The sequence below is a fragment of the Camellia sinensis genome, chromosome 1 (genome assembly GCF_055761805.1).
Source record: "Camellia sinensis isolate YWXY chromosome 1, ASM5576180v1, whole genome shotgun sequence".
NCBI classification, from domain to species: domain Eukaryota; kingdom Viridiplantae; phylum Streptophyta; class Magnoliopsida; order Ericales; family Theaceae; genus Camellia; species Camellia sinensis.
Window position 1 is genome coordinate 202,779,359 of NC_138961.1, and position 27,350 is coordinate 202,806,708.

At 34.7% G+C, this 27,350-nt stretch overlaps 1 protein-coding gene and 1 long non-coding RNA gene across 27 annotated transcripts; one reads left to right on the top strand and one right to left on the bottom strand.

Moving 5' to 3' along the window:
• LOC114320841 (uncharacterized) lies at positions 1–27,277 on the bottom strand. Of its 26 annotated transcripts, XM_082893278.1 has the most exons (23): positions 27,139–27,274; positions 24,832–25,005; positions 24,652–24,718; positions 22,808–22,878; positions 21,775–22,061; positions 20,527–20,600; positions 18,100–18,169; positions 17,947–18,020; positions 12,538–12,614; positions 11,920–12,213; positions 11,710–11,755; positions 10,521–10,646; positions 9,908–9,987; positions 7,275–7,349; positions 6,538–6,693; positions 6,344–6,433; positions 5,923–6,247; positions 5,611–5,800; positions 5,229–5,481; positions 4,991–5,115; positions 4,779–4,905; positions 4,348–4,434; positions 1–4,264 (listed from the first exon to the last, which is right to left on the bottom strand). In XM_082893278.1, the coding sequence occupies exons 11-19, from the start codon at positions 11,737–11,739 to the stop codon at positions 5,468–5,470; spliced, it is 1,086 nt and encodes a 361-aa protein (XP_082749404.1). In that variant the 5' UTR covers positions 11,740–11,755; positions 11,920–12,213; positions 12,538–12,614; positions 17,947–18,020; positions 18,100–18,169; positions 20,527–20,600; positions 21,775–22,061; positions 22,808–22,878; positions 24,652–24,718; positions 24,832–25,005; positions 27,139–27,274; the 3' UTR covers positions 1–4,264; positions 4,348–4,434; positions 4,779–4,905; positions 4,991–5,115; positions 5,229–5,467. The 26 variants fall into 26 exon arrangements, with proteins under 26 accessions (XP_082749404.1, XP_082749336.1, XP_082749322.1 ...); XM_082893210.1 differs by lacking the exon at positions 18,100–18,169 and adding an exon at positions 16,299–17,371 and having other exon boundaries at positions 5,229–5,800; positions 11,920–12,230; XM_082893196.1 differs by lacking the exon at positions 20,527–20,600 and having other exon boundaries at positions 5,229–5,800.
• On the top strand, positions 22,853–25,629 carry LOC145801557 (uncharacterized). The gene is made up of 2 exons (XR_014343168.1): positions 22,853–22,992; positions 23,493–25,629. It is a non-coding gene; the product is annotated as an uncharacterized LOC145801557 (long non-coding RNA).
• Positions 27,278–27,350: the final 73 nt, after the last annotated feature.

Sequence of the window (27,350 nt, forward strand, 5' to 3'; positions counted from 1 at the left end):
ATTTTTATTTTTCTATAGATATGGATTTGGGTGATGAACACCCATTCAGTCATCCTCTTCAGAGACAATCTAATAGTGTTATTTATGTACTTGAGGGTGACTTGGGAAACCATTCCTATGGTAATACATCCATGCAAAACTATGTTAAGGATTACACTTTTAAAATTAGCACACTGGATTATAAAACTGATGAAGAGGCGTTTGAAGGGTTTATCTGCTTTAAGTCTTGCAAAGGGTTATATATCTTCATGTTGGATAACAACATTTTATTAGTAAAAAGATTAGGGCGCGACTTGGCAATGTACTTTCAAGATAAATACACAACATTTTAAAGAAAGGGTAAGCCTTACACTCGTTGGTTTGAGTTTATCAAGGACAAATTTTGTGCAATTTTCAGGTATTGTTTTTCTTCTAATTATTATGTTTAATAATAATACTTTGTAATTATTATTTTTTGCAATTAGTTATAATTGTTGTTATGTAGGGATATATTTAACGGATTACGGCACATATATTCATTACAATTTGTGAGGGGAATGAGGGTTAGCAGTACTTCAGTAATCAATAATTGTGCGAAACTTTTTTTTAATTCATAATCCTAAATCTGGTATGTTTAGCAAGTTATATTTTTTTATTTTAGACTTTTTATTTTAATAATTTCTTTTCTTGGTATAGAAGTTTTTTTTTGTTTTACGGATTTTTTTTTTTACGAAGTACTTGAGGAGCTTGTTGAACTAAGGGAAATAATCATTGAAATTTTATTGAAGCCGTGTGGCAATTGGGATGGTTTTATAAAGATGTTGGAAAATTGTTTTCATCAACGGCCTGTACCAGTTGATTTGTACTGCTTTGTGTATTCTCTGTGTGATGAAAATTATTTGTAAGTTTTATTTTTTTAAAGCTTTTTTTTATTTATATATTTTTAAATTCACTATTTTTTTTTTCTTCTTTTTGTAGGAATAATGTTGATTTGGATTGCCTACTTGATAATTCTTTTTATGGAATACAATGGAAAAATCTAAATTCATTCGTAAGTTGGATAATATTTTTCACGTGCGGCAAGGTTAGATACCTCGTATCTTGACGAGTATATACATGAATATCTTCGTGATACTTATGATATTATTGTACCTTCTGGCTGGGGGAGTTTGGTTCCAAAGTCAGGACCGGCTTGGGATGTCTATTGTCGGTTTGAAGCATATATGAAGAAGGATAGCAGTGACAACAATAGTAATCAGCTTCAAAGTGTCAGCCATAAAATAGTAAGATACATATGCAACTTGTTTGAACATGCAAATTCGAGCTTCCCTGTACATGTATATATATAATTTTTTTGTCTTTATTTATTTATTTGTCCTATGATCCGCCTTTATTAAAAATTAATTCTTCATTTAAAATTTTGATAGATGCGTGTGAAAAAGGAGAGAATTGTTTAGATGGAAGACGATATGTTTGGAGGGACTGCTGGCCTCTTACACCGTGCATGCAACCACCACTTTTTTATCTCCTATCAAATAGCCCCAGCAATACTGAACGGTATTTAGTCTCTAGTTGCTTTTCGTTTTTGAATTTTTTTTTTTTTTTTTGCATAAATAACCAAATACCATTTATTATTCCAAAACAAAAAACAACCACACACTAAATACCATTTAGTATTGCTGGGGACTATTTGACCGGAGATAAAAAAAAAAAGGGGGAGATTGCAAGCACGGCGTAAAAGGAGAGTAGTCCCTCCAAACACAAACATAATAGTCTTTCCTCTGAACAATTCTCTCCTTTTTCACACACATCTATCAAAAATTTAAAAGAAAAATAAATTTTTAATAAAGTCAATCACAGGACAAAAAAAAAATATATACAAGTGTAGAGAAACTCGAATTTGCATGTTCAAACAAGTTGCACATGTATCTTACTATTTTACGTCTTAACACTTTGAAGCCGATTACTATTGGTGTCACTGCTATCCTTCTTCATATCTGCTTCAAAACGACAATAGACATCCCAAGTCGGCCATGACTTTGGAACCAAACTCTCCCAGCCAGAAGGTGCAATAATACCATAAGTATCACGAAGATATTCATGTATATACTTGTCAAGAAAAGAGGTATCTAACCTTTGTTGTACGTGTAAAATGTTACCCAACTTACGAATGAACTTAGATTTCTCCATTGTATTCTAGAAAAAAGAATTATCAAGTAACCAATCCAAATCAACATTATTCCAACAAAAAGAAAAAAAAAAAAAAAGTGAATTGAAAAACATATAAATAAATACAAAGCTTTGAAAAAATAAAAATAAAACTTACAAATAATTTTCATCACACAAAAAATACACAAAGCAGTACAAATCACCTGGTACAGCTAGTTGATGAAACCAATTTTCCAACATCTTTAAAGAACCATCCCAATTACCACACGGCTTCAATAAAATTTCAATAATTATTTCTTTTAGTTCAACAAGCTCGTCAAATACTTCGTAAAAAAAAAAAAAAAAAAATCTGTAAAACAAAAAAAATTTCAATACCAAGAAAAGAAATTATTAAAATAAAGAGTCTAAAATAAAAAATAAAAAAAATATAACTTGCTAAACATACCAGATTTAGGATTATGAATAAAAAAAAGTTTCGCACAATTATTGATTACTGAAGTACCGCCAACCCTCATTTCACTCACAAATTGTAATGAATATATGCGCCGTAATCCGTTGAGCATATCCCTACATAACAACAATTATAACTAATTGCAAAAAATAATAATTACAAAATATTATTATTAAACATAATAATTAGAAGAAAAACAATACCTGAAATTGCACAAAATTTGTCCTTGATAAACTCAAACCAATGAGTGTAAGGCTAACCCTTTCTCACAAATGTTGTGTATTCATCTTGAAAGTACGTTGCCAAGTCGGGTCCTAATCTTTCTACTAATAAAATGTTGTTATCTAACATGAAACCATTGAAGACATATAACCTTTTGCAAGACTTCAAGCAGATAAACCCTTCAAAGGCCTCCTCATCAGTTTTATAATCCAGTGTGCTAATTTTAAAAGTTTAATCCTCAATAGGAATGGTTTCCCAAGTCACCCTCAAGTACATAAATAACACTATCAGACTGTCTCTGAAGAGAATGACTAAATAGGTGTTCACCACCCAAATCCATATCTACAGAAAAATAAAAATAAAAAATTATAAAGTATATTGCTACAAATAACAAATTTTACTACAAATAATAGAAGTTAAAGAATCACTAACCAACAATAACCCACAAACCCACAAATTTTATAGAATTTAAACTACAAATTTGAATATTGAATACAAACAAACAGTAATAAAATATAAAATTACACCAAAATCTAACAATCTCGCTCTAATGTTTCTGTTAAATCAATATTTCTAAATATCAAATCAACCCTAAGGATAGCTTTGAAGGCACCCTTTGGCTCATTACGGTCCTTATGTGGTCATGATATCTCTGAAAATTGTGGACAAACCAGAAATCCGAGCAAAGGCCCTTCCATAGTTTTCAACTACTTGAGTAAATGAAATAAATATAAATTTTAGAAGTCCGGAATCTCCTTTAGCTACCTCTCAATATGGCAAGCTCATATTTCCTCATTTATGTTTCAGGAGGAATATGGAACACTCAATTCAATATTTGATTTTATTTTACTTCGTCAATTTTATTTTATTTTATTTTATTTTTGTTAGTTATTCAGAGAATCTTTCGTCGGATCAAATTTCCCCACCCATAAAAGAGCAACAATCCAAAACACAAGCACTTGCCTGCATATGCCCCATTTTATCTATATCTTAAGATGTATAATGGCATTAAAACAACCTTAGATGGTAAACAACAATAATTGTATGTAATACATAATAAGTCACTTTATAAGTAGGCATAAAGCCCTTTTTATTGCTACATATTTCTTTGGGAATATAACCATCCAAACAAGTTCTGAAAATTTGCAGATGTCGTGTCAACATGTATAGCATGCCAATTTTATTATTTTTTCAATTTTTTATAGATTAGAATGATATTCAGGATAGCCTAGCTTTAAAAAAAGGTTGCTTACCTTGCTTGGCCTTGCCATGATTGCCAGATCTTTTCCTTTCAGCCTTTCATACTTCCTAAGGATTGTCAGGCACCTTGGTTTCCTCCAAAGGTGTTACAGAGATACTTCCCTTCACTTCAAAAAATAGAAGTTAGGGTTGCAAACGCTTTCTTGAACACATGGCAAGAACACCATCCCAACTACCAATAACCTGTTCAAATTTAAACATAAATTACACAAACTAAATGAAAGGTAAGATATAAGAATAAAATCTTGTAACTTAATTGAATGTACCTTCACTTTCTCATCGTCATACAAAATCCAATTTTCTTTCGCACGGTTGTAAACAAAGCAGATGTAGTGCTCTAGGCCATAACAAACCTAAAAAGAAATTTGTTAATGAGATAAACTGCTCGTGTCATATTATTGATTTAGTCCAAAAATATAAATAGTGATGCCAAACTAGTAATAGTGCATTTGCTATGCTACAGGGAAAGAATGAGAATTGAGTATCAATCAAGCAAGAAGACATTCTTCAATAAAATGGAAAGAGAAAAAAAAAAAATCAGCTCTATCATTCTGCTAAACCAACATTTCACAACAAGAAGAAAAAGTAACTTTAAATGAAGCCCATAAGCAATAGAACTTGGGGAAATTTGTTTACTAAATCCATCATGAAAATTGGAACTAAATGATAGAAGAGTATAAAGCGGAGGCAAGTTTACCATTGAAATAAGATAATGTGTGTTTCCTGGATCTAAACCCTCGTAGATGACACCAATATCTATCTTGGTACTCAGAGCTCCCAATGTTGCAGATATTTTATGTGCAGGCTCTTCAAGATTCTCCCAACTAAGAATTGCAATTAACAAATCAAAAACTAGTAAACAAAGTACACAAAGCGTAATGAAATATTTTCCAACAACTTATAATTTACCTATTGTGAACATATGGAGGAGTTGAAAGAATGCAGTGAAGAATGTTTCGTTTGCTACAGTCGCCACAACTATTCTGATGTTTTTCCCTTATATCGCGTTTCAAAAGCTCATTCGGATGATCATGCTGAGTTGGGAAATAACACAACTTTAAAAGACATCTAAAATGGACTTTTCTTTTCTTTCGCTATAACAGGAAAAATTGACAATTTATCATAAAATGCTTCAGAAAAAACATGCCTTCAATTGTCTGATTGCAGACGCATTTGTCCATTTCCAAAGATAATTCATATGTCGGGATTCAGCAGTACTACAAGCATTACAGTTCGGTTTTTCAATTATGTTCATTACAAAAACTGTATGTGCTATACAAGCATCACTATCACAATTCCGAGTCTGTGTAACTACTTCCGGTAATTTTAGTATCAGAACCAAAAGTAAATGACCAATGAAGCACATCCAAAATAGCTTCAGAAGCATCATTCTTTTGTCCCTGTAAAATCAAGCAAATCAGCAACCGAAGTTGCATAGGAAACAGAAGTGACGTCTAAATTTATAACTTTGAAGAAGGGTGAAAATATGATGACAAGACCATCAAAATTGTCTACACCCTGGAAATTACCATCTTGCCATTTGCTCTGAGCAATTCTTGAAGTGGTAGGAGAAGCAGCATCATCTCCTTCCTTAGCTTCTCTTAGGGCAGTGAAAATACCATGTAATTCGCAAACAATACAGGGATCTTTGATATGAGCATGAGCAGGTGTTGATCTTCTCAAAAACTTGCCTCTAAATGTTCTTAAATGCCAGAGAGACTGCATATTGACAAAAAGGTTGATAAAATGAATTCATTATCATATTTTGGTTAAAGGGGATAGAAAATGAAATTTATACCGAGACCCCCAAAAAAGGAAAACTCTTTGAACAGAACACCAACCTGTACAATCACATTTATAAAGCAATTGTTTTCACCAACATTTCTCAATCCTGACCCTAAGTCAGTGGCGCAAGCGACATCCATTTCTTCCACCTCCTCTGCTATGGATGCAACTGCATGCTTATTTTGCTTGGCTAGATTTGTATGCTTATCCTCTTCCGCAATCTGCCTTTGATACTCCAACTTCTCTTCGAGCTTTCTTTCCTCCACATCATGCTCAATTTCATGCTTAAGTTCCTCTTCCTGTAGCCCCAATCCATCAGCTCTTGCAGCAACAACAATCACAGAACTAGGATAATCACCATTGTAGCTAACAGGAAAGTGACTGGAGGAAGACAAAGATCGAAAACCCAGATTAAACTTAAAATGTGCATTAGAGCCAATATTAGAAAAAAGCTGTGATCTTTTAATAATTTTCTACAGTGCTATCTGCGGCTGAGAGACAATTGAGGACTTACACTTGTTCTTCAGTTTCCTCTTGCGGTACATACAGGTCATCACCTTGAGTAACCTGCAATGCTATGAGTATTAGACTGAACTTGTACAAAACATGTAAGACATACATGACAGCAACCTTGATGGTAAAAAACACAACCAGAGTCTAAAGTTAAAAACCTTTGGATCCTTATTCTTTCTCTGATTTTTATTCTTTTTCTTGGACTCAAAATTTTTCTACTTCTTGGGTTCCAGTTCAATCTCTGATAAAAGTGCTTCTCTTGCAGCATCTGCCTTCTTCTTTGTGTCTTTGTTGACCAAAACCTCAAATAGTTCCTGGAATAGAAAAATTCTGACTAACTTAAATTTAGATCCAAGAAAGTTGGATAACATTGCAGAGAATTATGCTGCATTAAAAAGTCAAACCCGCATGAATGACTTCAGAAGGGGCAGAATGATGAACTGATAGTCAAGTGTAGATGCCTGCATAACGTTAACAATCCTCATGACCGATGCTAGATGCTTGCTAAACTGCAGGATTGAGCATAATGAGCACAGGAAAACAATATATATATATAACAAAACTTTACTTGAGAAGCTCAGGAATCATGCCTGAGAAATATGCAATATAAACAAGTTGAAAAAGGAAAATATTATGAAAATAAATATTCAAAAACAAAAATAAGTAATCAGAAAGAACAGTAATTAATCATCAAATTTTTTTTAGAGATTTCATAAATGAGAAAAATAGAAAGGACGCATTTTGCTCCAAAATTATAAATTAAACATTATGGTCAACAAATTTAGTCTAATATCAAATTGTTGAAATCCACAGCCTCAGCTCTGTAAATTGTATTTTCATTATTAGAGACAAATGAGGTCAAGTATCATATTATGTACACAGAAACAAACCATACTTGCTGTTGTAAACTTTCCGAGAGAAACGAACCCACGACCTGGTGGCCAGCATCTGTAACCGCCATCTTGAGGACCTGAAAAAAAGAATTGATATCAGATGCCAGAAAGCGAGGAAGGGAGAGGGTATAGAATTAACTTATTTATTTATTTTTAGATTGGAAGAAAAGCGATTAATTCTCTTGATTGGAAAAAATTTCAAATAATTTCATCACCACCATATTATTTGATGCAAAAAAATATAAATTACTTTGATGGAAAAATTCATCAACTTAGTTGTCAAGTTTATCAAGTTGATGGAGAAATTCAGCATTAGAGTAAAAAATTAGAGAATCTTAAAAAGCACAAATTTTATGAGTTACTAAGAGACATTTCCAAGCAAAACTTTCCATCCACAGAAACCATGGCCTAGAAAAAATTAAGTTTTGAAAATGGCATGGCTGGGGGGCAATTTTTCAAGCCATTAATTGAAAAAGAAGACCAACTTCTTTTGCCAAAAGGATATTGAGCATTTTAAAGTTAATAATCCAATTAGAGGGTATGGTTTTAAGTCAAATATGACAAAGACTATTGAACAACCATCACGAAATGATGGTGAAAATTCAATTGGAGGGCATGATTTTAAGCCAAACATGGCTAAATTTGATGAACCATCACAAAATGATGTTGAAAATCCAATTAGAGGGCCTGATTTTTAGCCAAACATTGCTAAATTCGATGAATCATCACAAAATGATGGTGAAAATCCAATTAGGGGGTATGATTTTAAGCCAAACATAGCTACAAATTATGAACAACCCACATTTGATGAATTTCAACTTTTTGACATTGTTAATTTTGTTAAAAAAATTAATTTTCTAAAGTCAATTAACATTATGATTTCTGTCATCCAACAACAAGAATGGCTTTGTGGTTCACATCAAAAATTAATTTTGATGAAGTGGTTTACGAAAAGAAATTCTGAATTTTATTTCTATTTCTTATATAAGAGTAATGGAGGAGTATTTCGAAGTGGCCACAAAAAAAAAAAAAAAAAAAAAAAAAAAAAAAAAAAAACTATATATATGGCCAATCGATTATAATTTTCACAGTTTATATTATATATTTATGCTCATACAACTCTTCAAGAATTTGAGTACTCTCATTCTAAAAGAGTTGGAGGGCATTGTTTGCACCATAAATAAATTTTCCATCGAATATGACTATGTTTAAACTTTCTATTACTTATTATTATTATTGTTATTATTATTATTATGATTATGCAGGAAAATCTTAAAAGTTGAGTCAAGTTTTGAAGGTTCAAGGGATGGAGGACAAATGACAATGTAAAAAGGTGGAAGTTATATTGATGGTTAATAGAAGTTTTTTCCTACATTTCTTTGTATAAATTGCCATTGATGGCTCTATTGTAGAGGGCACCAACAAATCAAATACATGACTTGATTTTTATTTCGTTTCTATATTAGGAGTAGATCTAATCTACATTGGAGTAGTTCAAACTTAGATAGGAGTAGTCTTAATGTATTTTATTTGTAACTTGATTGTTTATTCAATCATTTTACTTCATCATCATCTTCTCTCTCTCTCTCTCTCTCTCTCTCTCTCTCTCTCTTGTTTGTTTTGTCATTATTTTTACTCCAAGGAAGTCCTTGAAACTTTCAAGACATAAAACCTCAACACAATTGCTTGATCATTATGTTGTTTGGTGAGATTTTAATTAAGTCTCTGTCGATCTAAGCCTAACAAAAATTCTACTAACAATTTTTGGCTTGCCCAGTGAAACATATTCCTAATTTGGAATGATGACGAGAATTCGAATGCAAGATGAAGTATAAGAAGACCTGAAATACGACATGAAAAAATATCGTAGAATACAATCACATGATGTTTCAATAAGTGGATTTCCATGAAATGATGTGTTGAGAAAAATAGACAAAATGATTTAGTTTTGTGAAGATGAAATGTGTTGGCATGAGAATGAAATTTTATATTTATAATACTCACTTTTAACGACATGAAATGCACGCCATGGTGATGGTTCTACAACGCCCGATGTAAAGTTGTATAATAACCAATCATGGAAAGTCATTCACTCCAATGGCATGTCACAGTACGCCGTTAAAAAACCTTAAACAGTATATTTTGTGTGTAAGTGTATTAAGATTTCTACTACTACTTTTGCACGCTCTTAATTCGTGGGACAAACCACAACACTCTTTGCTTGTTGAATATTTCATATAACGGACTTTTTTGCTGGCCGTAGAATATGTATATGTACTTTTTAATTCGGCAAGTTCTATTTGACTTGCTCTATATAATCTAAGAAAACATTATAAACAAGCTTCACAAAGCATCAATCAACCACCAAAATATTGTTTTAAAATATCAAAAACAAATTATATCCAATCAAGAACATCCAACAATTGTTTATACATTCCAAACATCCAAAAACTATGTTCGTGAAGCTTCAAAAACTATCCTTAAGTTTAAAACCATCCAAAAAGTTCTAAACAACCCAAAAACTCTATTCTTATCTAGGTTTTTAAACAAATCATCTAGGTTTTTAAACAAATCCAAAACTATCCAAAGATTATAGAAATCCATTCATCAAAGTCATATCCAAAACTATCCATACCTGTGCAACGACTTTTGATGTGGTAATGCTCCAAATCCAATAGTTGTGCTATCACCATTGCTATCACCACTTTTTGCTTCCTAGACAAACAAGGAAGTGAAATGAGAATGGAATCTTTAATTCTTCATAAAAGTACTGGTAAAACTTTCCAAAACTTTGAACAAGTAACAATGAGGCTATGGATTTAGAAAAATTCCATTTTCAGAATTTTTAGATCATTTTCCACTATACTTCATTTAAAAAGTAACTAAAATTCTTCTGCCTGGTAGAAGATTATTTTGAAACATTGTTTCTTGATAGAACTCTTCAGAAATGTGTGTAGTAAAAATTTGGAAATTGATCCAAAAGAGAGAAAGAGATGAATAACCAGAGCCTAAAGGTGGTCCCAATAATATTTTGGATTGGACCTTGACCTTTTCTAGATTTGAATTTAATACAGGGGTCATCTAATAATAGCTGGGATGCAATGTTGGGGGTCCCAGTTTCAATTTTATTACAAATAGCACATCTTTACTTTATTAAAACTCTCATTTTTTATTATTATTTAAAACTCATTTTTTATGTTTGGAATAGAATTTTATATCTATAAGAACAAAGAGAAACTCTAGCATACCTTAATTAGATCTAAGGAAGATCTCGCATCAGACAGATGAACAATGTGAAGATGAGCTCCTTCAGCAGGGCCACCAGCCCTTGCGTCGTTTGCTACTGTTAAGAGCTCTCTATTAGCTGCCTCTTCCTTAGTCATCATAGTAAAAATGAGCAGAAGGAGAACATTATCCATCCATTTAAGATGAAATTAACATAAATCAAGCAAATCATAGTATGTAAATACATTCATCCTAAAATTCACACGAGGCATTCTTTTCATACTTTGAAGGTAGAAGTAGATAAAAAACAAATATGACTCTGAAAACTAGCAGCCTTTAAAATAATGTATTTATGTACTATGATTTGCTTGATTTATGTTAATTTCATAAATAAATAAAAAAACATAATTTGGGTGCTTAGTAGAACGTAGAGAAATCAACTTACTTTTCAGGAAAGGAACTTGAGCAATATTTTAAAACGAAGCAAGCCTAGTCTTGAGATATGTTGAATAGGATCGAGGGTCATCTGCAATATCTTCAAGTTCTTGTTGAATCTCTGCATGTACAGGCAAAAGTCTTCTATACTTTGCCAGTATGGACAATCCTTCCTACAGGTGAATAAGAAGATCAACTTCATTAGAAAATTATTCATTTAGTGTGGGGTTGCCAGTATGGACAATCCTTCCTACAGGTGAATAAGAAGATCAACTTCATTAGAAAATTATTCATTTAGTGTGTGTGTGTGTGTGTGTGTGGGGGGGGGGGGGGGGGGGGGGGGGGCATCAAAGTTTAAAAAATGTGAACTTGTGGATAAATTTGGAAATGCATCAGTAAACATCAAAGATGTGGCAGCAAATAACACTGTCATTTATTTCATATGAAAAACAATTAATCATTGTAATATGTGGTCTAAATATCACCAAACGCACCTTAATATGGTCAGCATTTGTCATGGGAAAGTCATTGATCCCCAAAGGACACATAAAGGACTACAGCAAAGAGCAAAAAATGTCAGATTTAATACATGATTCTCCAACAACTGGAAGAATGGGAAAGAATAACACATGCACACAGATTATCAAAGAGAATTGGCAATCAAGCCAAGAAAAAAAAAAAAAAAGTTTTCTGATATCCCACGTATTGAGCAACATTGTAGCAACAAGTAGTACATTAAATGAAAGGGAAAGAAAAAGAATACGGATAATTCCCTACCTTTAAACCAAGAACACTGGCGTTGATCATACTAAAAGAGCTAGCACTACAAATAATTGGCAAAGAGTAAGAAGAGAAGTATTTAAATGTTCTTTTATATGAGAAGTTATGTGTGAGCTATCAACTCGATCCACTCAAATTATTGGCAGAATAGTACAATGATTAATTTGACCAAATACACCTTTGATTAGTTATTTGTGATGCAAATACCTTCCTATATGGGTTGTCAGGAGGTTTCGCTGATGGCAACCAGATTGGATCCTCAAAATGTGCCGCTGCTCTCTGCTCTCTCTCTCTCTCTCTCTCCATAAAGGGCAGCAACATAATAATTTATTTTTTGTAAATTGTAACCAATATCATCATTATGAATGGAATTGAGTAAATGATACAAGCTGTTTTGGTAGGATTTTTTCTTTCTTATTTTGGCAGGATATGGGTTGTTTTTGGTGGGAGACTAATCACGTCAAAAAGAATCCATTACTGCCTGTAGTTGATACAATTCTTCTGCAGAAAAACAGAATCTGAAACTTTATTAGACATCTCGTAGAACTATAAATTGCACCATCTTCAAGGTCACTTCACTACAAGTTTTCATCAATAATAGGCTTTTAAAATCCAACCAAGTCTGATTTTTTAATTGTTCCAAATTTCCTTGCCAAAATTTCTCTTTAAGTGAGTTGAGATAGGCTTATGATGATTATTGCAAGCTTACTATAATGATTTTTAAAATGAAAATTGAAGAGCTAAACATAAAGATATAAGCATGCTTTAACTTTAAGCAGCCTCCAAGGTGAAAAATGAAAAATTAATGGTGCTAACCATCCATACCTTGAGTTCAAAAGCTTCTTTGGCAACTGTAGATGGAAAACTATTAACAGGCATGTCAACCAATGTTGTTAACCCACCTGTATAAACGAAGTTAATTAAGTAGCTAGTTACATGTTGCCAATAAAAGTTTGATTTACAAAGTCAACGACCAAATATAATTAGATACAACAAAGAAATGAATTATTATTTCTGTATATATAAGGTAACCAATAGGGTTAGGAATTATTATAGAATGAGACATGTACTCAAAAGGTTTTTAAAGCATTAGCTTTTGAGAAATCTATGAACTCTTCTCTTAAAGATGATCAAAGCAAGACTAGATATAAAGGACCAAGATCTACAAACTGTAGTTTTAGAGAAGAGAAAGAGTTGGGGAATGAGTTAGACTTCATTCCCTTTTATATTGATAATTCTGAGCAATTACAGGAGTGCCATAAGGCATAATTTTGAGCAATCAATCCAGAGAATAAATAAGAATACAATCAATTATTTCCTATTCTAACACTCTCCCTCAAGCTGGTGCAAAGATATCTCTCATGCCCAACTTGTTGAGAATGCCATGAAAGGATTTGCTTCCTAGTCCCTCGGTGAGAACATCAGCTAGTTAGTCCCCAGTCTTCACAAATGGAATAGATATGGTGCCACTAGCAAGTTTTTCCTTGATAAAGTGCCTATCAATCTCCACATGCTTAGTTCTATCATTCTGAACTGGATTATGAGCAATGTTGATTGCAGCCTTGTTGTCACAGCATAGTCACATGGAGTTAGTTTGATGAATTCCCAAGTCTCCTAACAATAGTTTAATCCATAGTAACTCACATACACCCTGAGCCATAGTCCTGAATTCTGCCTCAGAACTTGATCGAGCAATCACATTCTGTTTCTTACTTTGCCATGTGACTAGGTTGCCACCAACAAATGTGCAGTATCCAAAAGTTAATTGTCTGTCAGTGACTGATCCTACCCAATCTGCATCAGTAAATGCCTCCACACTGAGATGGCCATGTTTTGAGAAATAGAGACCCTTTCCAGGAGAAGACTTCAGGTATCTCAGGATTCTCATAACTGCCTCTAAGTGGGAAGTTCTAAGAGCATGCATAAATTGGTTCACCATGCTCACGGCAATGTCTGGACGTGAGTGGGATAAGTATATGAGCTTACCCACTAGTCTCTGGTATCTCCCCCTGTCCACTGGCTCTCCCTCTTGATCCTCACTAAGTTTATAGCCTGGTTCTAGAGGTGTATCACATGGTCTACCTCCAAACAGTCTAGTTTCCTTTAGCAAATCAAGCACATACTTTCTCTGACATATAAAGATGCCATCCTTGCTCCTAGCTACTTCAATACCTAAGAAATACTTCAAACTACCCAAGTCTTTGATTTCAAACTCCTTGACTAAATATTCGTTCAACCGAGGGATCTCCTCAACGCCATTCCCTGTCAAAACAATATTGTCAACATAAACAATGAGAGTTGTGGTCTTACCATGTGAGAAGTGTTTCACAAACAAGGTGTGATCAGCTTGACTCTGCTTGAACCCATATTTCAGCATAGCTTGAGCAAACCTTTCAAACTAAGCCTTAAGGGACTGCTTTAGTCCATAAAGCGGCTCGGAGCCTGCGTACTTTATCTTTGGACTTGGCATCTGCAAAACCAAGAGGAATATCCATATAGACCTCTTCTGCTAGGTCTCCATGAAAGATGGCATTCTTCACATCAAACTGATGAAGTGACCAATCCAAATTGGCAGCAAGAAAGAGTAAGATTCTCACAGAGTTCATCTTAGCAACCAGTGCAAATGTCTCCTGGTAATCTACTCCATAAGTTTGAGTGAAGCTTTTAACAACCAATCTTGCTTTGTACGCTCTATGGAACCATCTGCTTTCTGTTTTACCGTGTACACCCACTTACACCCAACTGGTTTTTTCCTCTATTACTCTACCAACTCCCAAGTGCCACTTTTGCTGAGAGCTTGCATTTCTTCTATCATGGCATGTTTAAATTCAGGAATAGAGAGAGCATCGTGAAAAGTGGTAGATAGACTCACAGAAGATACTTTAGACAGAAAGGCTTTATATGAGGAAGACAGATTAAAATAAGAGACATAATTAGTAATAGGATGTTGACTACATGACCTAACTCCCTTCCTATTAGCAATAGGAACATCAAGATCAGGAACATCAAGAATAGGAGTACTAGAATTAGAATTACCTGGACTCTTAGGGAGAGTAGGCTCTTGTATCTAAGTGACTTGCTGTTTGTCCTTGTCCCGAATATAAACTTTGCCTGCTTCCTTGTCCTCAACAACTGCTGGCTCATCATCCTCTATCTGTTCAACCACTGGCGGAAGAGAAACAGGCGGAAAAAGAATCTCTTCACACCAAGGCTCCCCCTGAAGAGATGACTGAGATACCGGGGAAGGCGGAAAGTAAGGCTAAGACTCAAAGAACGTGACATCAATGGAGACAAACCATTTGCGAGTGGGAGGGTGATAACACATAACCTTTTTGGGTGGCAGAATAACCCAGAAAACACACTTAAGTGACCTAGGATCCAATTTACCACGAGTGGGAGAATGATTATGGACAAAGCAAACACAGCCAAAGATCTTAGGAGCAATGGAGAACCCAAAAGAGAGAGACCCGAACAAAACTTGAAAAGGTGTTTGTTTTTGAAGGACTTGGGTAGGAAGACCATTAATCAAATAAGCGGCAGTGAGAACCGCTTCCCCCCAACAAGATCGAGGAACCCGTATCTCAAAGGATAGACAATGGGCAACATCAAAGAGATGGCGATTTTTGCGTTCCGCAGCAACATTTTGTTCAAGGGTATTAGTGCATGAAGTCTGGTAAATAATGTCATGTGTTGCGAAGTAAGTGACAAGACCAGAGCCAATACATTCCCCCCATTATCATAACGTAGAATTTTGACAACCGCCCCAAACTAAGTACAAACCATTTTATGAAAGTTTTGAAACACAGAAAAAACCTCACTCTTATCTTTCATCAAATAGACCTAAGTGGCCCTAGAACAATCATCTATGAAGGTAACAAACCATTTTTGATCAGTTAAAGACACAAAACGGGATGGACCCCATACATCAGAATGAATCAAAGAAAAGAGAACTAAACTTTTATTAATAGAAGGAGCAAAAGAGACTCTGTGTTGTTTTCCAAGTTGACAAGACTCAAATTGAAAATCTGACACATTATTTTTCTCCAAAACAGAGGGAAATAAATGCTTAAGTAATAAAAAATAGGGATGTCCTAAGTGACGGTGCCACATCCAACTGTCTTCCTTGGTGGATGGTAACTAAATAGATTAATGAGTCAGCTTGTCTGTCTAATCTAGAATGTAGAGCCCATGTTCCTCTCTACCACTGTCAATCCTCTTCCTCGTGATAAGGTCTTGAAAAAGACAATGATCAGGAAAAAATGTCACGTTACAATTTAAGTAACGGGTGATACGACTCAAAGATAAAAGATTAACGCTAAAATTGAGAACATGAATGACAAAAGACAAAGGAAAGGAAGAAGTGACATGAATTAAACATTTTCCTGACACAAAGGAAATGGTACCATCAGCAATACGCACTTTTTCCTGACCTGAGAAGGGGTTATACTCTAAAAATAAATTAGAAGAGCCAGACATATAGTCAGAAACACCGGAATCAATAATCCATGGTACAGTCGTATGAGATAGCAATGCACATGGGGAGGAAGCTAAGTTACCTGAATTGGCAAAGGAAGAAGAGAGTGCACCTGTAGCAGAAATGGAGGCTCAACGATCTAGCAAGTGGCAAAGAGCAATCTCAAAATCCGAGGCAGATAACCTCGAAACATCAGCAACGGAGGAGACAACTGGAGATGAAGATGGTGGCGCAATAATGTCTGAAAGATGGGCTCGTGCATTGGCCCCGCAGCCTCTAGTACCAAACTGACCCCCTCGAGTACCAGGACGGTCGCCTCGGCCACCAGAGGGAGTGCTATGCAGCTCCCAACAAGTCTCTTGTGTGTGGCGAGGTCGACAATAGTAGTCACAGTAAAGATTATCCTTCTCAAAGGAAGAACGAAAACCACGAGTCACATAGTCGCCATCAGGAGAGGGTGCGGAAACCAAGGCCGAGCGATCAGTAGTAGTAGAAGAAAGCATCACAGAACGGCAACTCTCCTCATTTTGCACAAAAACAAAGGTTTCCTGGAGAGAAGGAAGCACATTTATGCCAAGTACTTTGCTCTGAACTGGATTATACTCCACATTTAGGCCTTCCAAGAACTTGAAGACCCGTTCTTGCGCCACAAACTTCTGGTAACTAGCAGAATCAGTGGGACAGACAGGCTTGTAATTCTGAAGGTGATCAAGCCGCTTCCACCCATTGCTAAGGAAGATAAACTACTAGAGGATAGTCTTCTCACCTTGTACCATCCATTCAATAGAGCGACATAACTCGAAAGCCTTTGAAAAGTTCCCCTTCCTGGAGTAAGTAGTTGCTACGGCCTCCCAAATATCCTGGGTAGTGTCCATAGACAAGTAGCCCTCTCCAATCTCCGGAACCATAGAATGGATTAACCAACCCATAATCAAAGAATTAGTGATCTCCCACTGGTCATAATGAGGGTCGGTGATACAGGTGCCTGAACCCGCCCATTAACATATCCCATCTTCCCATTGCTCTTTAAGAAAATAGTCAAATTCTGCGACCACGCTAGATAATTCTGACCATTGAATAGAGATGTGGTGATTCTAAGGCCAGCGTAGAGGGTATCAATCATAGTAGAAGGGTTTGCCATGGGATGCTACTAACTACTCCTCAACCACAATGCCAATCACAAACCTAGAAGATGAGAGTGGAGGGATAAGCACAATAATAACTAGAAACTCATAAAGAAGTAAGAAACATTTTTTTTTTTTTTTATGTAACAAACGAACCATTACGAGTCAAGAGGGAGAGAGAAGAACACACTAACTATTCAATTGAGAGAGAGTCGACATTGGGAAAGAGTCGACGGCAGCCTAGGAGATGCCGACAGAAGCCAAGGAATCCAGAGGTGCTGTCAACAGGACCTAGGGTGCCAGAGAAGCTGCCGACAGACCCCCTAGTGGACTAACGATGGCTTGGATGGACTGTGGGATGACAGACGATGGCCTGGGTGAGAGGCTACTGTGGCCAACTGGGCTTCTGGGGAAGAAAGAGCTGCCGGCAGACAGGAAAAAGGTGTGGGCTAGGGTTTAGGCTCTGATACCATATAGTTCTAGAGAAGAGAAAGAGTTAGGGAATGAGTTAGACTTCATTCCCTTTTATATTGATACTTCTGAGCAATTACAGGAGTGCCATAAGGCATAATTCTGAGCAATCAATCAAGAGAACAAAAAAGATTACAGTCAATTATTTCCTATTCTAACACAAACCAGCAGTAGCCGCTCTAGTCCCTGAAGGAAATTCTTGCCATTCTGTTCTTCTAGGGTCATCGAGATGTTCATGCCTGCCATGAAGGTAACTTATGAATATCATATCAAAGAGAATTTAAAAGCCTGAAAATTACTTTGATCAATGATCCTCACATAAATTTTTCAGCAAATACATGAATCAAGTGAACGGGAATCCAATATCACCAGAGAACAATGCTGTCATCTAGGAAAATTTGACATTCCAAGAAAAATTGTGAATGAGACCTCCAATATAATGCAAGAGAAAATTTTACTACAGAGAATGAGTGTTTAAATAAAAGATGGGTTTTGATTGTTTACTAAACAAATTAAAAATAGTAACAACATGGCAAGTAAACATTCTTTATAAAAATAAAGCAAAGCTTTCTGAAGCTACACCAAGGCCATAGCAGCCATTCAAGAAAGACCAAAACTAACTGAAAATGATCAAACCAAAAGCATAATGTAGCCAGCAAACAGAGCAAGAGAAAAGGCACATAGAGTAAACATTGACTTATAACATTGTCCAATTATTTCAAGATGGTATACAGCATCTTGGGCGTGGACTAATGGGAATTTGTGCTCCAATTCAACATTCTAGTGTAAGTTGTAGAAATGTTCTTATTTTAATTTTTAGCCAAAGCCTTTTGGATTCCATTTTAAAATAATATTTTGTATGCATTGAACGTTGAAAGCATATGGCCTTTTTTTGAAATGTGCCTCTTCTGGATTTTTTGAAATCTCCAAGCAATCAATGTTGTATGCTACATTGTAATCGTGCTTTATTTATATATTTTGTTATATCTATCTTTCTAGAGAAGAAAAAAAAAAAAAAAGGCATAAATTGTAGTGCTAGTTACTTTTTTAGAAGAAAACAAATTGATAGGTACTATTGTTCCCGTTTACTTCTTGAAGGTGAACATATAATTTTTTCCTTAGCTGCTATGTTTGTTGTAATCTTCTTCACTTTGGTATAGTTTTCTCTCTCGCAATTGAAGGTTGTTCATTATGGCTTGCCATACGAAAGTGTTCCATGGGAGCAAATTTTAATTTAATTTAATTTAATTTTTTTTTTTAAATGGATGGCTTTTCTAAGCTTATATTTGCTTTAAAATTTGTGTGGGTGCTTAAAGTTTTCCATTGTCCCATGTCTCCATGTTGATGCTAGAGATAAGAATGTCATAGTACCACTTGACATAAACAAACACACACCAACCCCAGTATTTTTGTTCAAGAGTTGTATGGTTATTCTAGCTTGCATGTGTGCACACATACTAGCAAGGTGCGTAAGTACCAAGGTTAGGTGGGTGTGTGATTTGGGACTTTCTCTTGCCAAAGTACTCCTGGCTTTGCCAACTCAAATGACTATGAATGGAAACAAAAAAATGTCCTCCTAAGATTCAATTAGGAAACTTGACTCGGGCAAATATGTTTATTCAATAAAAGAATTACCCAGGAAACAATAAGCCTAATAGAAATTGGAAATTAGAAACATGTCTTATGAACTATTGCTAGATTGGTCCTATATGTTTGCTTTGTTCAGTATTAGCTGAGAAAAAGGGAATGTGAACTATAATTGCAGCTTTCTATTTTTGACAAATATAATTTTTTTTTATTATTTAAATTAGTAAGCTTTTGAAAGAACTTATGCATTCCCTTAAAATCTACTTTTGAATATAACATAAACAAATCCCCCAAAACTAACACCAGGCATTCCTTATTAAAGATTTCCATCAAACTAGAAAGGAGATAAACATTACTCATTACATTACTCAAGTCACCAGTGGACACAAGGGGTGGCTAGGGGCACCATGGCCCCTGTGATCCTTTCAAAGAACATAATTAAGTATATGCACTAGCTGCCATGTACTAACTCACATCTTCATTTTTTGTTTTGTGTCATAGGTCCTCAATTTCTTATTCTTCCACTACAAGCAAAGGTATAATTTTTCTTAGTTCCATGAATTACTAGCGGGTGTGTTTTTTACTCTTTTATACTAGTTAGATCCCCACGTGCTCCGCACGTGGGGGTCACGACATTGTTAGCGTCGATAATTGAAATGTACATGTAAAATATGAGATGTCCCAAGGGGAGACAGAGAATAACATCAGAGGGACATACTCATTTGTTCATCCAAATCACAGAGAATTTCTTAACCCCTATACTTTGTCTCAATGATCAATTACACACCTAGACTTTGAATAATGTCAATTTTATCCCTATACTCTTTGAAATCGTATCAATTTAGCCCCTACCGTCAAATTTGAAATGGAAAAAGTACAAAAATTACAATTTGACCCCAATTTCAAAAGAAAGATGCAAAGTCACCCTCTTCTACTCAAATCCACCATCTCCTGAAACCCTCTCCAAATCCAAACCCCAAAACCACTTCTTCTTCTTCTTCAACCTCTCTCATCCTTCTCTGTTCTAGTATCTTATACTCACTTTCACACACACATATAGACACATATATATATATATATATAGAGAGAGAGAGAGAGAGAAAGAAAGGAGGAGAGAGAAGATGAAAGGAGAATATGTAGAGGAAAATGATCCCACACCTCTGATGAAACCAACAGTCCCACCATCGCCACCATGCAATCACTTGTGAAAAGATTCGCATCCTCACATTCAACTAAAATTTGATAATAACTTATCATTTGCAACAAAGTAATAATAATGATAAATAACCATTGAGCTTCCTATCTATAAACATCAAAATTCATATCGTACAACTCAAAATAATATGCAAATGTGTAAAGTAGATATTGAAAGAAAAACTAAAAACCCTCACCAGAAATCCTATTGATGAGACCGAGCACTCGACACAATTCAATAACTTGCTAATACCTTGCAGCAATGGCAACAAAATCAATATGTTCCTCTATGTGGATGTTTGGGAAGTTGTTATTTTAGTAGGCTACTTTAGTTTTTGGCTATTTTAGAAAACTAAAATTTTTGTATTTGGGAAGATGATTGATTCAACTGTCTTTCCCCAACCTTGAATTCACATTAAGAAAGAAATTATTTTGGAAAAATTTCTTGTAGTGCACCGAAAATGTGGTAAAATTTTAATCTGTTCTAATAGCATATTAGATTGTTAACCATTAACTCTTTTAAAAGTTTAAACTTTGTAAGGAGAAGTGTAATTTAATCTTTATCCATTTGAAGGGGAAAAAAAAAGTGTTTGGATTGAAAAACAGATCTAAGAGTTACGTGAAATCTTTCTTGCAGTTTGCAAAGTCACTCTGACTTTCACATTTTCTTCAGTTGTCAATAGATAGTAAAACTACCACTTATCAACGACAAATACAAATATTTGATAGGACCTAGGTGTGTAGTCTGAAGTCTATGTGACAAATGCAATTATGCTGGCTTCACTTGGGAAAACACTTTGAAAGAAGGAAGTGGTCCAGAAAACGAGTTTCACATAGAAATCCACTCTTTTTTGTTTTATTTGTTTTTTTTTTTTAAATAATTATTTAATTTACAAAAGTCCATATGTAGAGGTCACCAATCTATTTTGCCTGTGGACCAAGACAACAATAAGTGGAGAGGCTGGTGAATTGAAAACAATTTAATTTTTAATTTTCCAAAAATAAAAAATCCAATAATTTGCATGTGCATTTTTTCTTTTTCTTTTTTCTATTGCATTTCAGAAAGTATGAATGATGAGGGACATATTCAATCCAACAAGAAGAAAGAAAAAAAAAAAAAGAATCGATCCTGCTACTTGGATGCGGACAGCATGAAAACGAGACTCTTTGAAGCAGATATACTAAGAATTATTGTAGTACTTGATAACTAACCTTTGGGAGTCAGCAACTTTGTACTTATGAACAGGAAGAACATTTATCTCTTCCTCAGTCATTGAAGAAACCGTGGGAACATTATCAGAATCCAGTGCTCTTAAAGTTTGATAATTTGCGTTTAGCAAACAAATAGCTTTTAAAAACCTGATTTAGTTTACCTAAATGAAGTTTTTATGCTTCCGGGAAAAGAAAATAAAAAGGAGAACAAAAATTGTGTACATCACCTCCTTTGTATCATTTTTCAGTTCATTTGTTGTTGAATCTTCAAGCTAGACCATAGTGAACTTCAAAAAATCAAAATAGTTAAAATTTAGATTTAGTTTACATGTGGTTTTAAAATTGATTAGAATTTGAGTAGTTGAATTTTTTAAGGTTGATTCGAGTATCTGCAATTTTTAAGATTTGAATTTGAATTTAATTTTAAAAATTCATGTTAGACACACAAACATTTAAATTAGATTAGATTCCCTCAAGTTCCACAACTTTAGTATTTATTATTAGCAAGCGTCGCTTGTGTTGTCAATATTATTCGATTTTGTTTCATGGACCTCCAATATAATTATATCCATCATTCCTAATCGAAAAAACATTCAATGAATAACTGAACAAGGTGTTGACAATCATACACAAACATCTAAATTACATTCTCCACAAGTTAAAAGCAGTTTGGAATACTACACCGATCATTTGTATTGTCTAAACTATCATACATTATTCCTAATCCAAAACCAGTTCAGCTAATACAGGAGCAACGTCTTTTCCAATCATACATAAACATCTAGAAACCAGTTTAGTAAAACAATCGCTTTTGTTTCCTTGAGTTGGGAAAATTTTGCAAAGCAAATAAAGAGAAACATAAAGAATGTAAAGGCAGTCTGAAGTATATTATTTTTCTTTTTTCTTCATTTTTTTGGGCATATTGACAAATATGTGGTTTGCATGTAGTGCACATAAATACAAAAGAAAATAGGAACATGGAAATTAGGATATCATACAAGACAAATAAGTGTGGAGGTAGGCATGTACATACCAGAATTTGCAGCCATGAGAGGAGCATTACAATATCAAGTTGAATGCAGGGATAAACATCAGACAGTGATGCTGAAAAATGAAGACAAGGATAAATACACGAAAGCAATTTGAGAGAAATAAAGAAACAAAAAATCTAAAATTAGCATTAACAAAAACCTTGACTTTTGATTTTGTCATATTAAGGTAGTGTTTGGAAGAGTTTGGGAAATATGATTTGCAAATAGAGTTGTATTTTGAGTTTGTGTGTTTTGGAATTATGATTCGAGTGTAGAAAATTTGTTTGGTTATGAGTTTGAAAAGAGTTTTGAATTGAGTGGGAAATTTTTGATGTGATATATGATATCTGATGCAAAAACTTACAACTCATAACCAAACATACGACTCAAAAATCTATTAAAAGCTCATAAGAAAATTTTAAAAATTCCGAAAATATTGTTTTATTAAATTTTTTTTTTTTAAAAAAAATGCCAATTGCAACCAAAAAAAAAAAAAAAACTTGTCCTGTTCCAGTTGACCGGTTGGACGACTAGTTTAGCCAAATTTCAAAAAAAAAAAAAAATATCCCGCCTAACACAGAGTTTTCTTTTTGTTGTGGAAATATAATTTGAAAAATATATCCAAACATGGCATTGGAATGCAAGGGTGGAATTATAGTTTGAAAATCTATCCAAACACAGCCTAAGTGTCTCCCTTATTAATTCAGGAGGAGATAAATACACATGAGAAGTAAAATCTAATCAATTCCAAAATATAGCAGGAGAGGCTGATATTTGGCATAATATAAAAGCCACACCACCCCTCTAATCCACAATGGATGCAATCCAAACAAAAGAATAGATTCAATTTGTAGAAGACAATCAAAGTGACTCATTGTGGGATACAAAATGTTTGCATACATGAATTTAGATATCTGGTTGAATTCTTCAAATATCTCATCAACTTCATATGTAATCTCTCCTCTTTAACAAATCTGGGGTTCAAAGACTGGTAGGTTTGGTCTATAATAGGTGATTTCAGGGGCACCCACAAATCCAGTTTTACTGTAATCAAATATCTGGGTTAGGATTAGATGTTTTGAATCTGATTTTCAACTTTAGAATTCTAAACTTTTCCCTGGTTTATTGAATTTTGGTTTGAGTTTTGAAACTTATTACGGATGTAAAGTAGTAGGGAGATAGATGTTCAGATTGAAGTTTTGTGGGAGATTATGTTGTGAACATAACTGGTACATTTTAAGATGCAAGAGGATTATTCTGAAACTTGCATACAGAAATTGTTGTATATGTCTCCACTCTAGAGGCATCAAATATCACCCTAAAGCCTTCTATTTCATTACTTGAGTTTGTTATCTATCCAGAAGAGTTTGAGACATCTTCCTCTCTTTTCATATTCACATCTATCCTTCTTCTAAAGGTTTGGTCCTTTTCACCAACGATCCTTGATATAGTAAGTGGCGATCAGAGGATCATGGTTGTGGTGGAAAATCCCAGTTTGTGCATGATCCAAGCATGCCCAATTGACAAGTATTTAGAAAGAGTGTGCCGATTTCACTCTTACCATGTCTTGTCCAACTAATTTCCTTACACGAATAAAGCAGACAATTTTGTCTAAATTTAATAAGGAATCAAAAAGTGTGCTACTTTCTCCTACAAAATAAACAAAATTTGAATTAATTTTTGCCTTTGCTAAACTTGGTTAGGCTTAGTCAGCCATATTGTCAAGCAGATGGTATGCATAATTTGTCTATGCACTAACAAACATCACTCTAATACAGATGCATAGAAATCAGGTATTGACATCTCCATAGAAGACAGAGAAATAGCAAACCAAAAAATTACATACCAAATAGTATGGATTTGCATCTGGTCTGTGAAAGAAAAAAGCATACAGAGTTCAGCCCAAATACAAACTGTAGAATAAAGGAAGATACAACACTCAAACGAACATTCATTGTAAAAAATTGAACAATTTCTTTGATAAACCTGAGAGCAATTTGCAGCAACGAAATTGAATAATTTACACCTCTTAATATCTCACGACTTGAGGAACAAGCTTGGGTGAAAAGCACACTGCCTAATCTATAGCGGCACAAATCTCGAATTGATGAAGAGCTTGCTGGAGAAGCACTGCATACAACTCAGCCGGTGTCATTGTAGCTTCCCTAGCAATCTTCAACGAGGGTGATTTCATAATTTCCTGTTTGTTAGATGCACTGTTTAGACTCAAATTTTGTTGCTTCTATAAATAGGTTATAGATGTATGTAGTCTTCTCCGCAGGGGACTATACTATGCTAACAATACTATGCTGAGTATTGGCTGGTGTGCTAAAATTTGTTTTTGTTTTTACAAAGCTGCTGGGTAGCTCGAAACGAGCTACCCGATTGGCTCGAAAGTATGATTTGCCTTTGCTGTCACGTGCTTAGTAAATTAAAAGAAAAGAAACAAACGTATAACAATTTAAAAACAAAACACAAGAGAGAGGAGAGGACAGAGAAAGCATGGGAAACGAGAGAGCAGAGCAAAGCTGCCATAGTTAAACATCTTCTCCGAGAACCACGACGACGACCGACTTGGGTGTTCGCCGACGACGGACTTAGGTAAGTTGCGACAATGAAACATCTTCTCCGATGACGACCACTTCTATTCGAAATCCCTACCGCCGTGCATTGGAGATTAGGTAAGTTCCTCTTCTGATTTTTTTTGCATTTGCGATAGGTGCAAATCTATTGATTTTTGTGATGCATTTGAGATGTCTGCAATGGTTCTGGGTTTGTTTTGTTTTTCATTGGTTGTGTGGCCAATGTTTTTGTAGTAATGCATTCCAGGTGTTTGATGAAAGTCCACATAGAGAGATTGTAATTTTGTTAATGAAAATAGTAAATTCTGATTCTCTTTAGAACTAGTTTATGATCTAATGCATTCCAGGTTTTTGTAGTGATGCATTCAATTGTAGGAATTTATGTTGTTGGCAGTTGATGGTTTATATGGTTTGTAATTTTGTTAATGAAAATAGTGAATTCTGATTCTCTTCAGAACTGGTTTATGATCTGATGCATTCCAAGTTTTTGAAGTGATGTAGTCAGATTACACAAATAATTTCCAAATACGAAAATGTTTACTTCATAACACATACTTATATATCTTGATGGGCAAACAAAGAACAAATGCCCATGATTTCCATTCTCATTGGTTTGTACAATATACATTGCAACTGTTCTCCCACAGTCACACATTCTTGGTTTTAATGTAATGTTGCTATTGTTCGTAGAAGAAGAAGCCATTTTTAATCCGCAACTAAACAATGAGAATGTAATATGTGGGTGCTTGGGAAGTGGTTATTTTAGAGGCTTTTTGGCTATTTTAGTAGGCTATTTTAGTTTTTATGTTTGGGAAGTTAGGTTAAATTTTTGAGGTTGAAATGACAAATTTGCCCCTAATCTTATTTTTTCCAAAATTGATCCGCGGGAGCAAAATGGTAATTTAACTGCCTATGGGATGGCAATGGTAGCCTGAGTCTACACTGTGTTGGTCATAGTGTAGGCTGTCCGTGCATGACAGCCACTGCCTTTTCTTTATTTATTTTTTTTATTTTTAAATCAATGGGTTAGTGTGGCTAATTCGTAACGATCTGCTTGTGTTTTCCACAAAATAGTATTTGAGATTTCTTTTTCTTAAATCCGTATGTTAAGTTTCCATATCTTCCTGATAATCTGAGATGTGCTTGCTTGCTATTGTCATGTTTGATTGTACTTTCAGACATTGTATCAAATGGACTGCCCAAAACTTGGGTTTGTTTTTGACTTTGTACACAACCAAAGGCAAAAACAAATTCAGCAAGAATACCACATTTATCAGCAAACATTGTTATGGAAAATTTCAGCAGCAAAACAAGATTTAGCAAATAAATTCTTGAACAAAAACTCAACAGCAAACCAATTTGTAGCAGAAAAACATTATTGGCAAACAATTCAGCGGCAAAACATGATTCTAGCAGCAAACATTCTTGGGGAAAAATTCGCCAGCAAACCAATATGTAACAGCAAAAATCATTGGAAAAAAAGAAGCAGCAAAAAAAATTAAATGTGTGGCAATGAACATCCCTACAAGATCATCACCACAATTAATTTGAACATCCCCAGAAGAACTAACTGTACAACCCACACAGCAAAATCAAACCACATTTTGACATAAATTAAACTCCATCAAATTCTTCATTCAAACAACTGAACATATATACATACAATACATTAGAGAGTCAGGCAAAAAGGAAAAGCACGAAACCCTAATTTCTTGAATCTGCAAACCCTAGTTTTGCGATGTCGGGTTTACCTGAGATTCGTTTTCAATTGGTCGGTAATCCGGCGTATGACAAGTTTCCGGCACTGAGAGGAGTCAGATGAGCGTGGTCGAACGAGAGGAGTATCTCGCTGACCACCAAGTCGAAGGAGAATGAGCATTGAGCAAAGTATGAGAACTTTCCAGTGTGGTGTCGGATGAGGTAGTCGAATGGAGTCGGAATGGCACGTCGGAGAGGTAGTCGG

What these genes read in the sequence shown, in the direction of transcription:
- LOC114320841 (XM_082893247.1), bottom strand. Translation starts at nt 11,739, where the DNA reads ATGATCAACGCCAGTGTTCTTGGTTTAAAG. An exon ending in CGGAAAGTTTACAACAGCAA is followed by an intron (nt 6,694 to 7,274) that starts GTATGGTTTGTT and finishes TTTCTATTCCAG; the next exon opens with GAACTATTTGAGGTTTTGGT. An exon ending in TCTCAGCCGCAGATAGCACT is followed by an intron (nt 6,248 to 6,343) that starts GTAGAAAATTAT and finishes GTCTTCCTCCAG; the next exon opens with TCACTTTCCTGTTAGCTACA.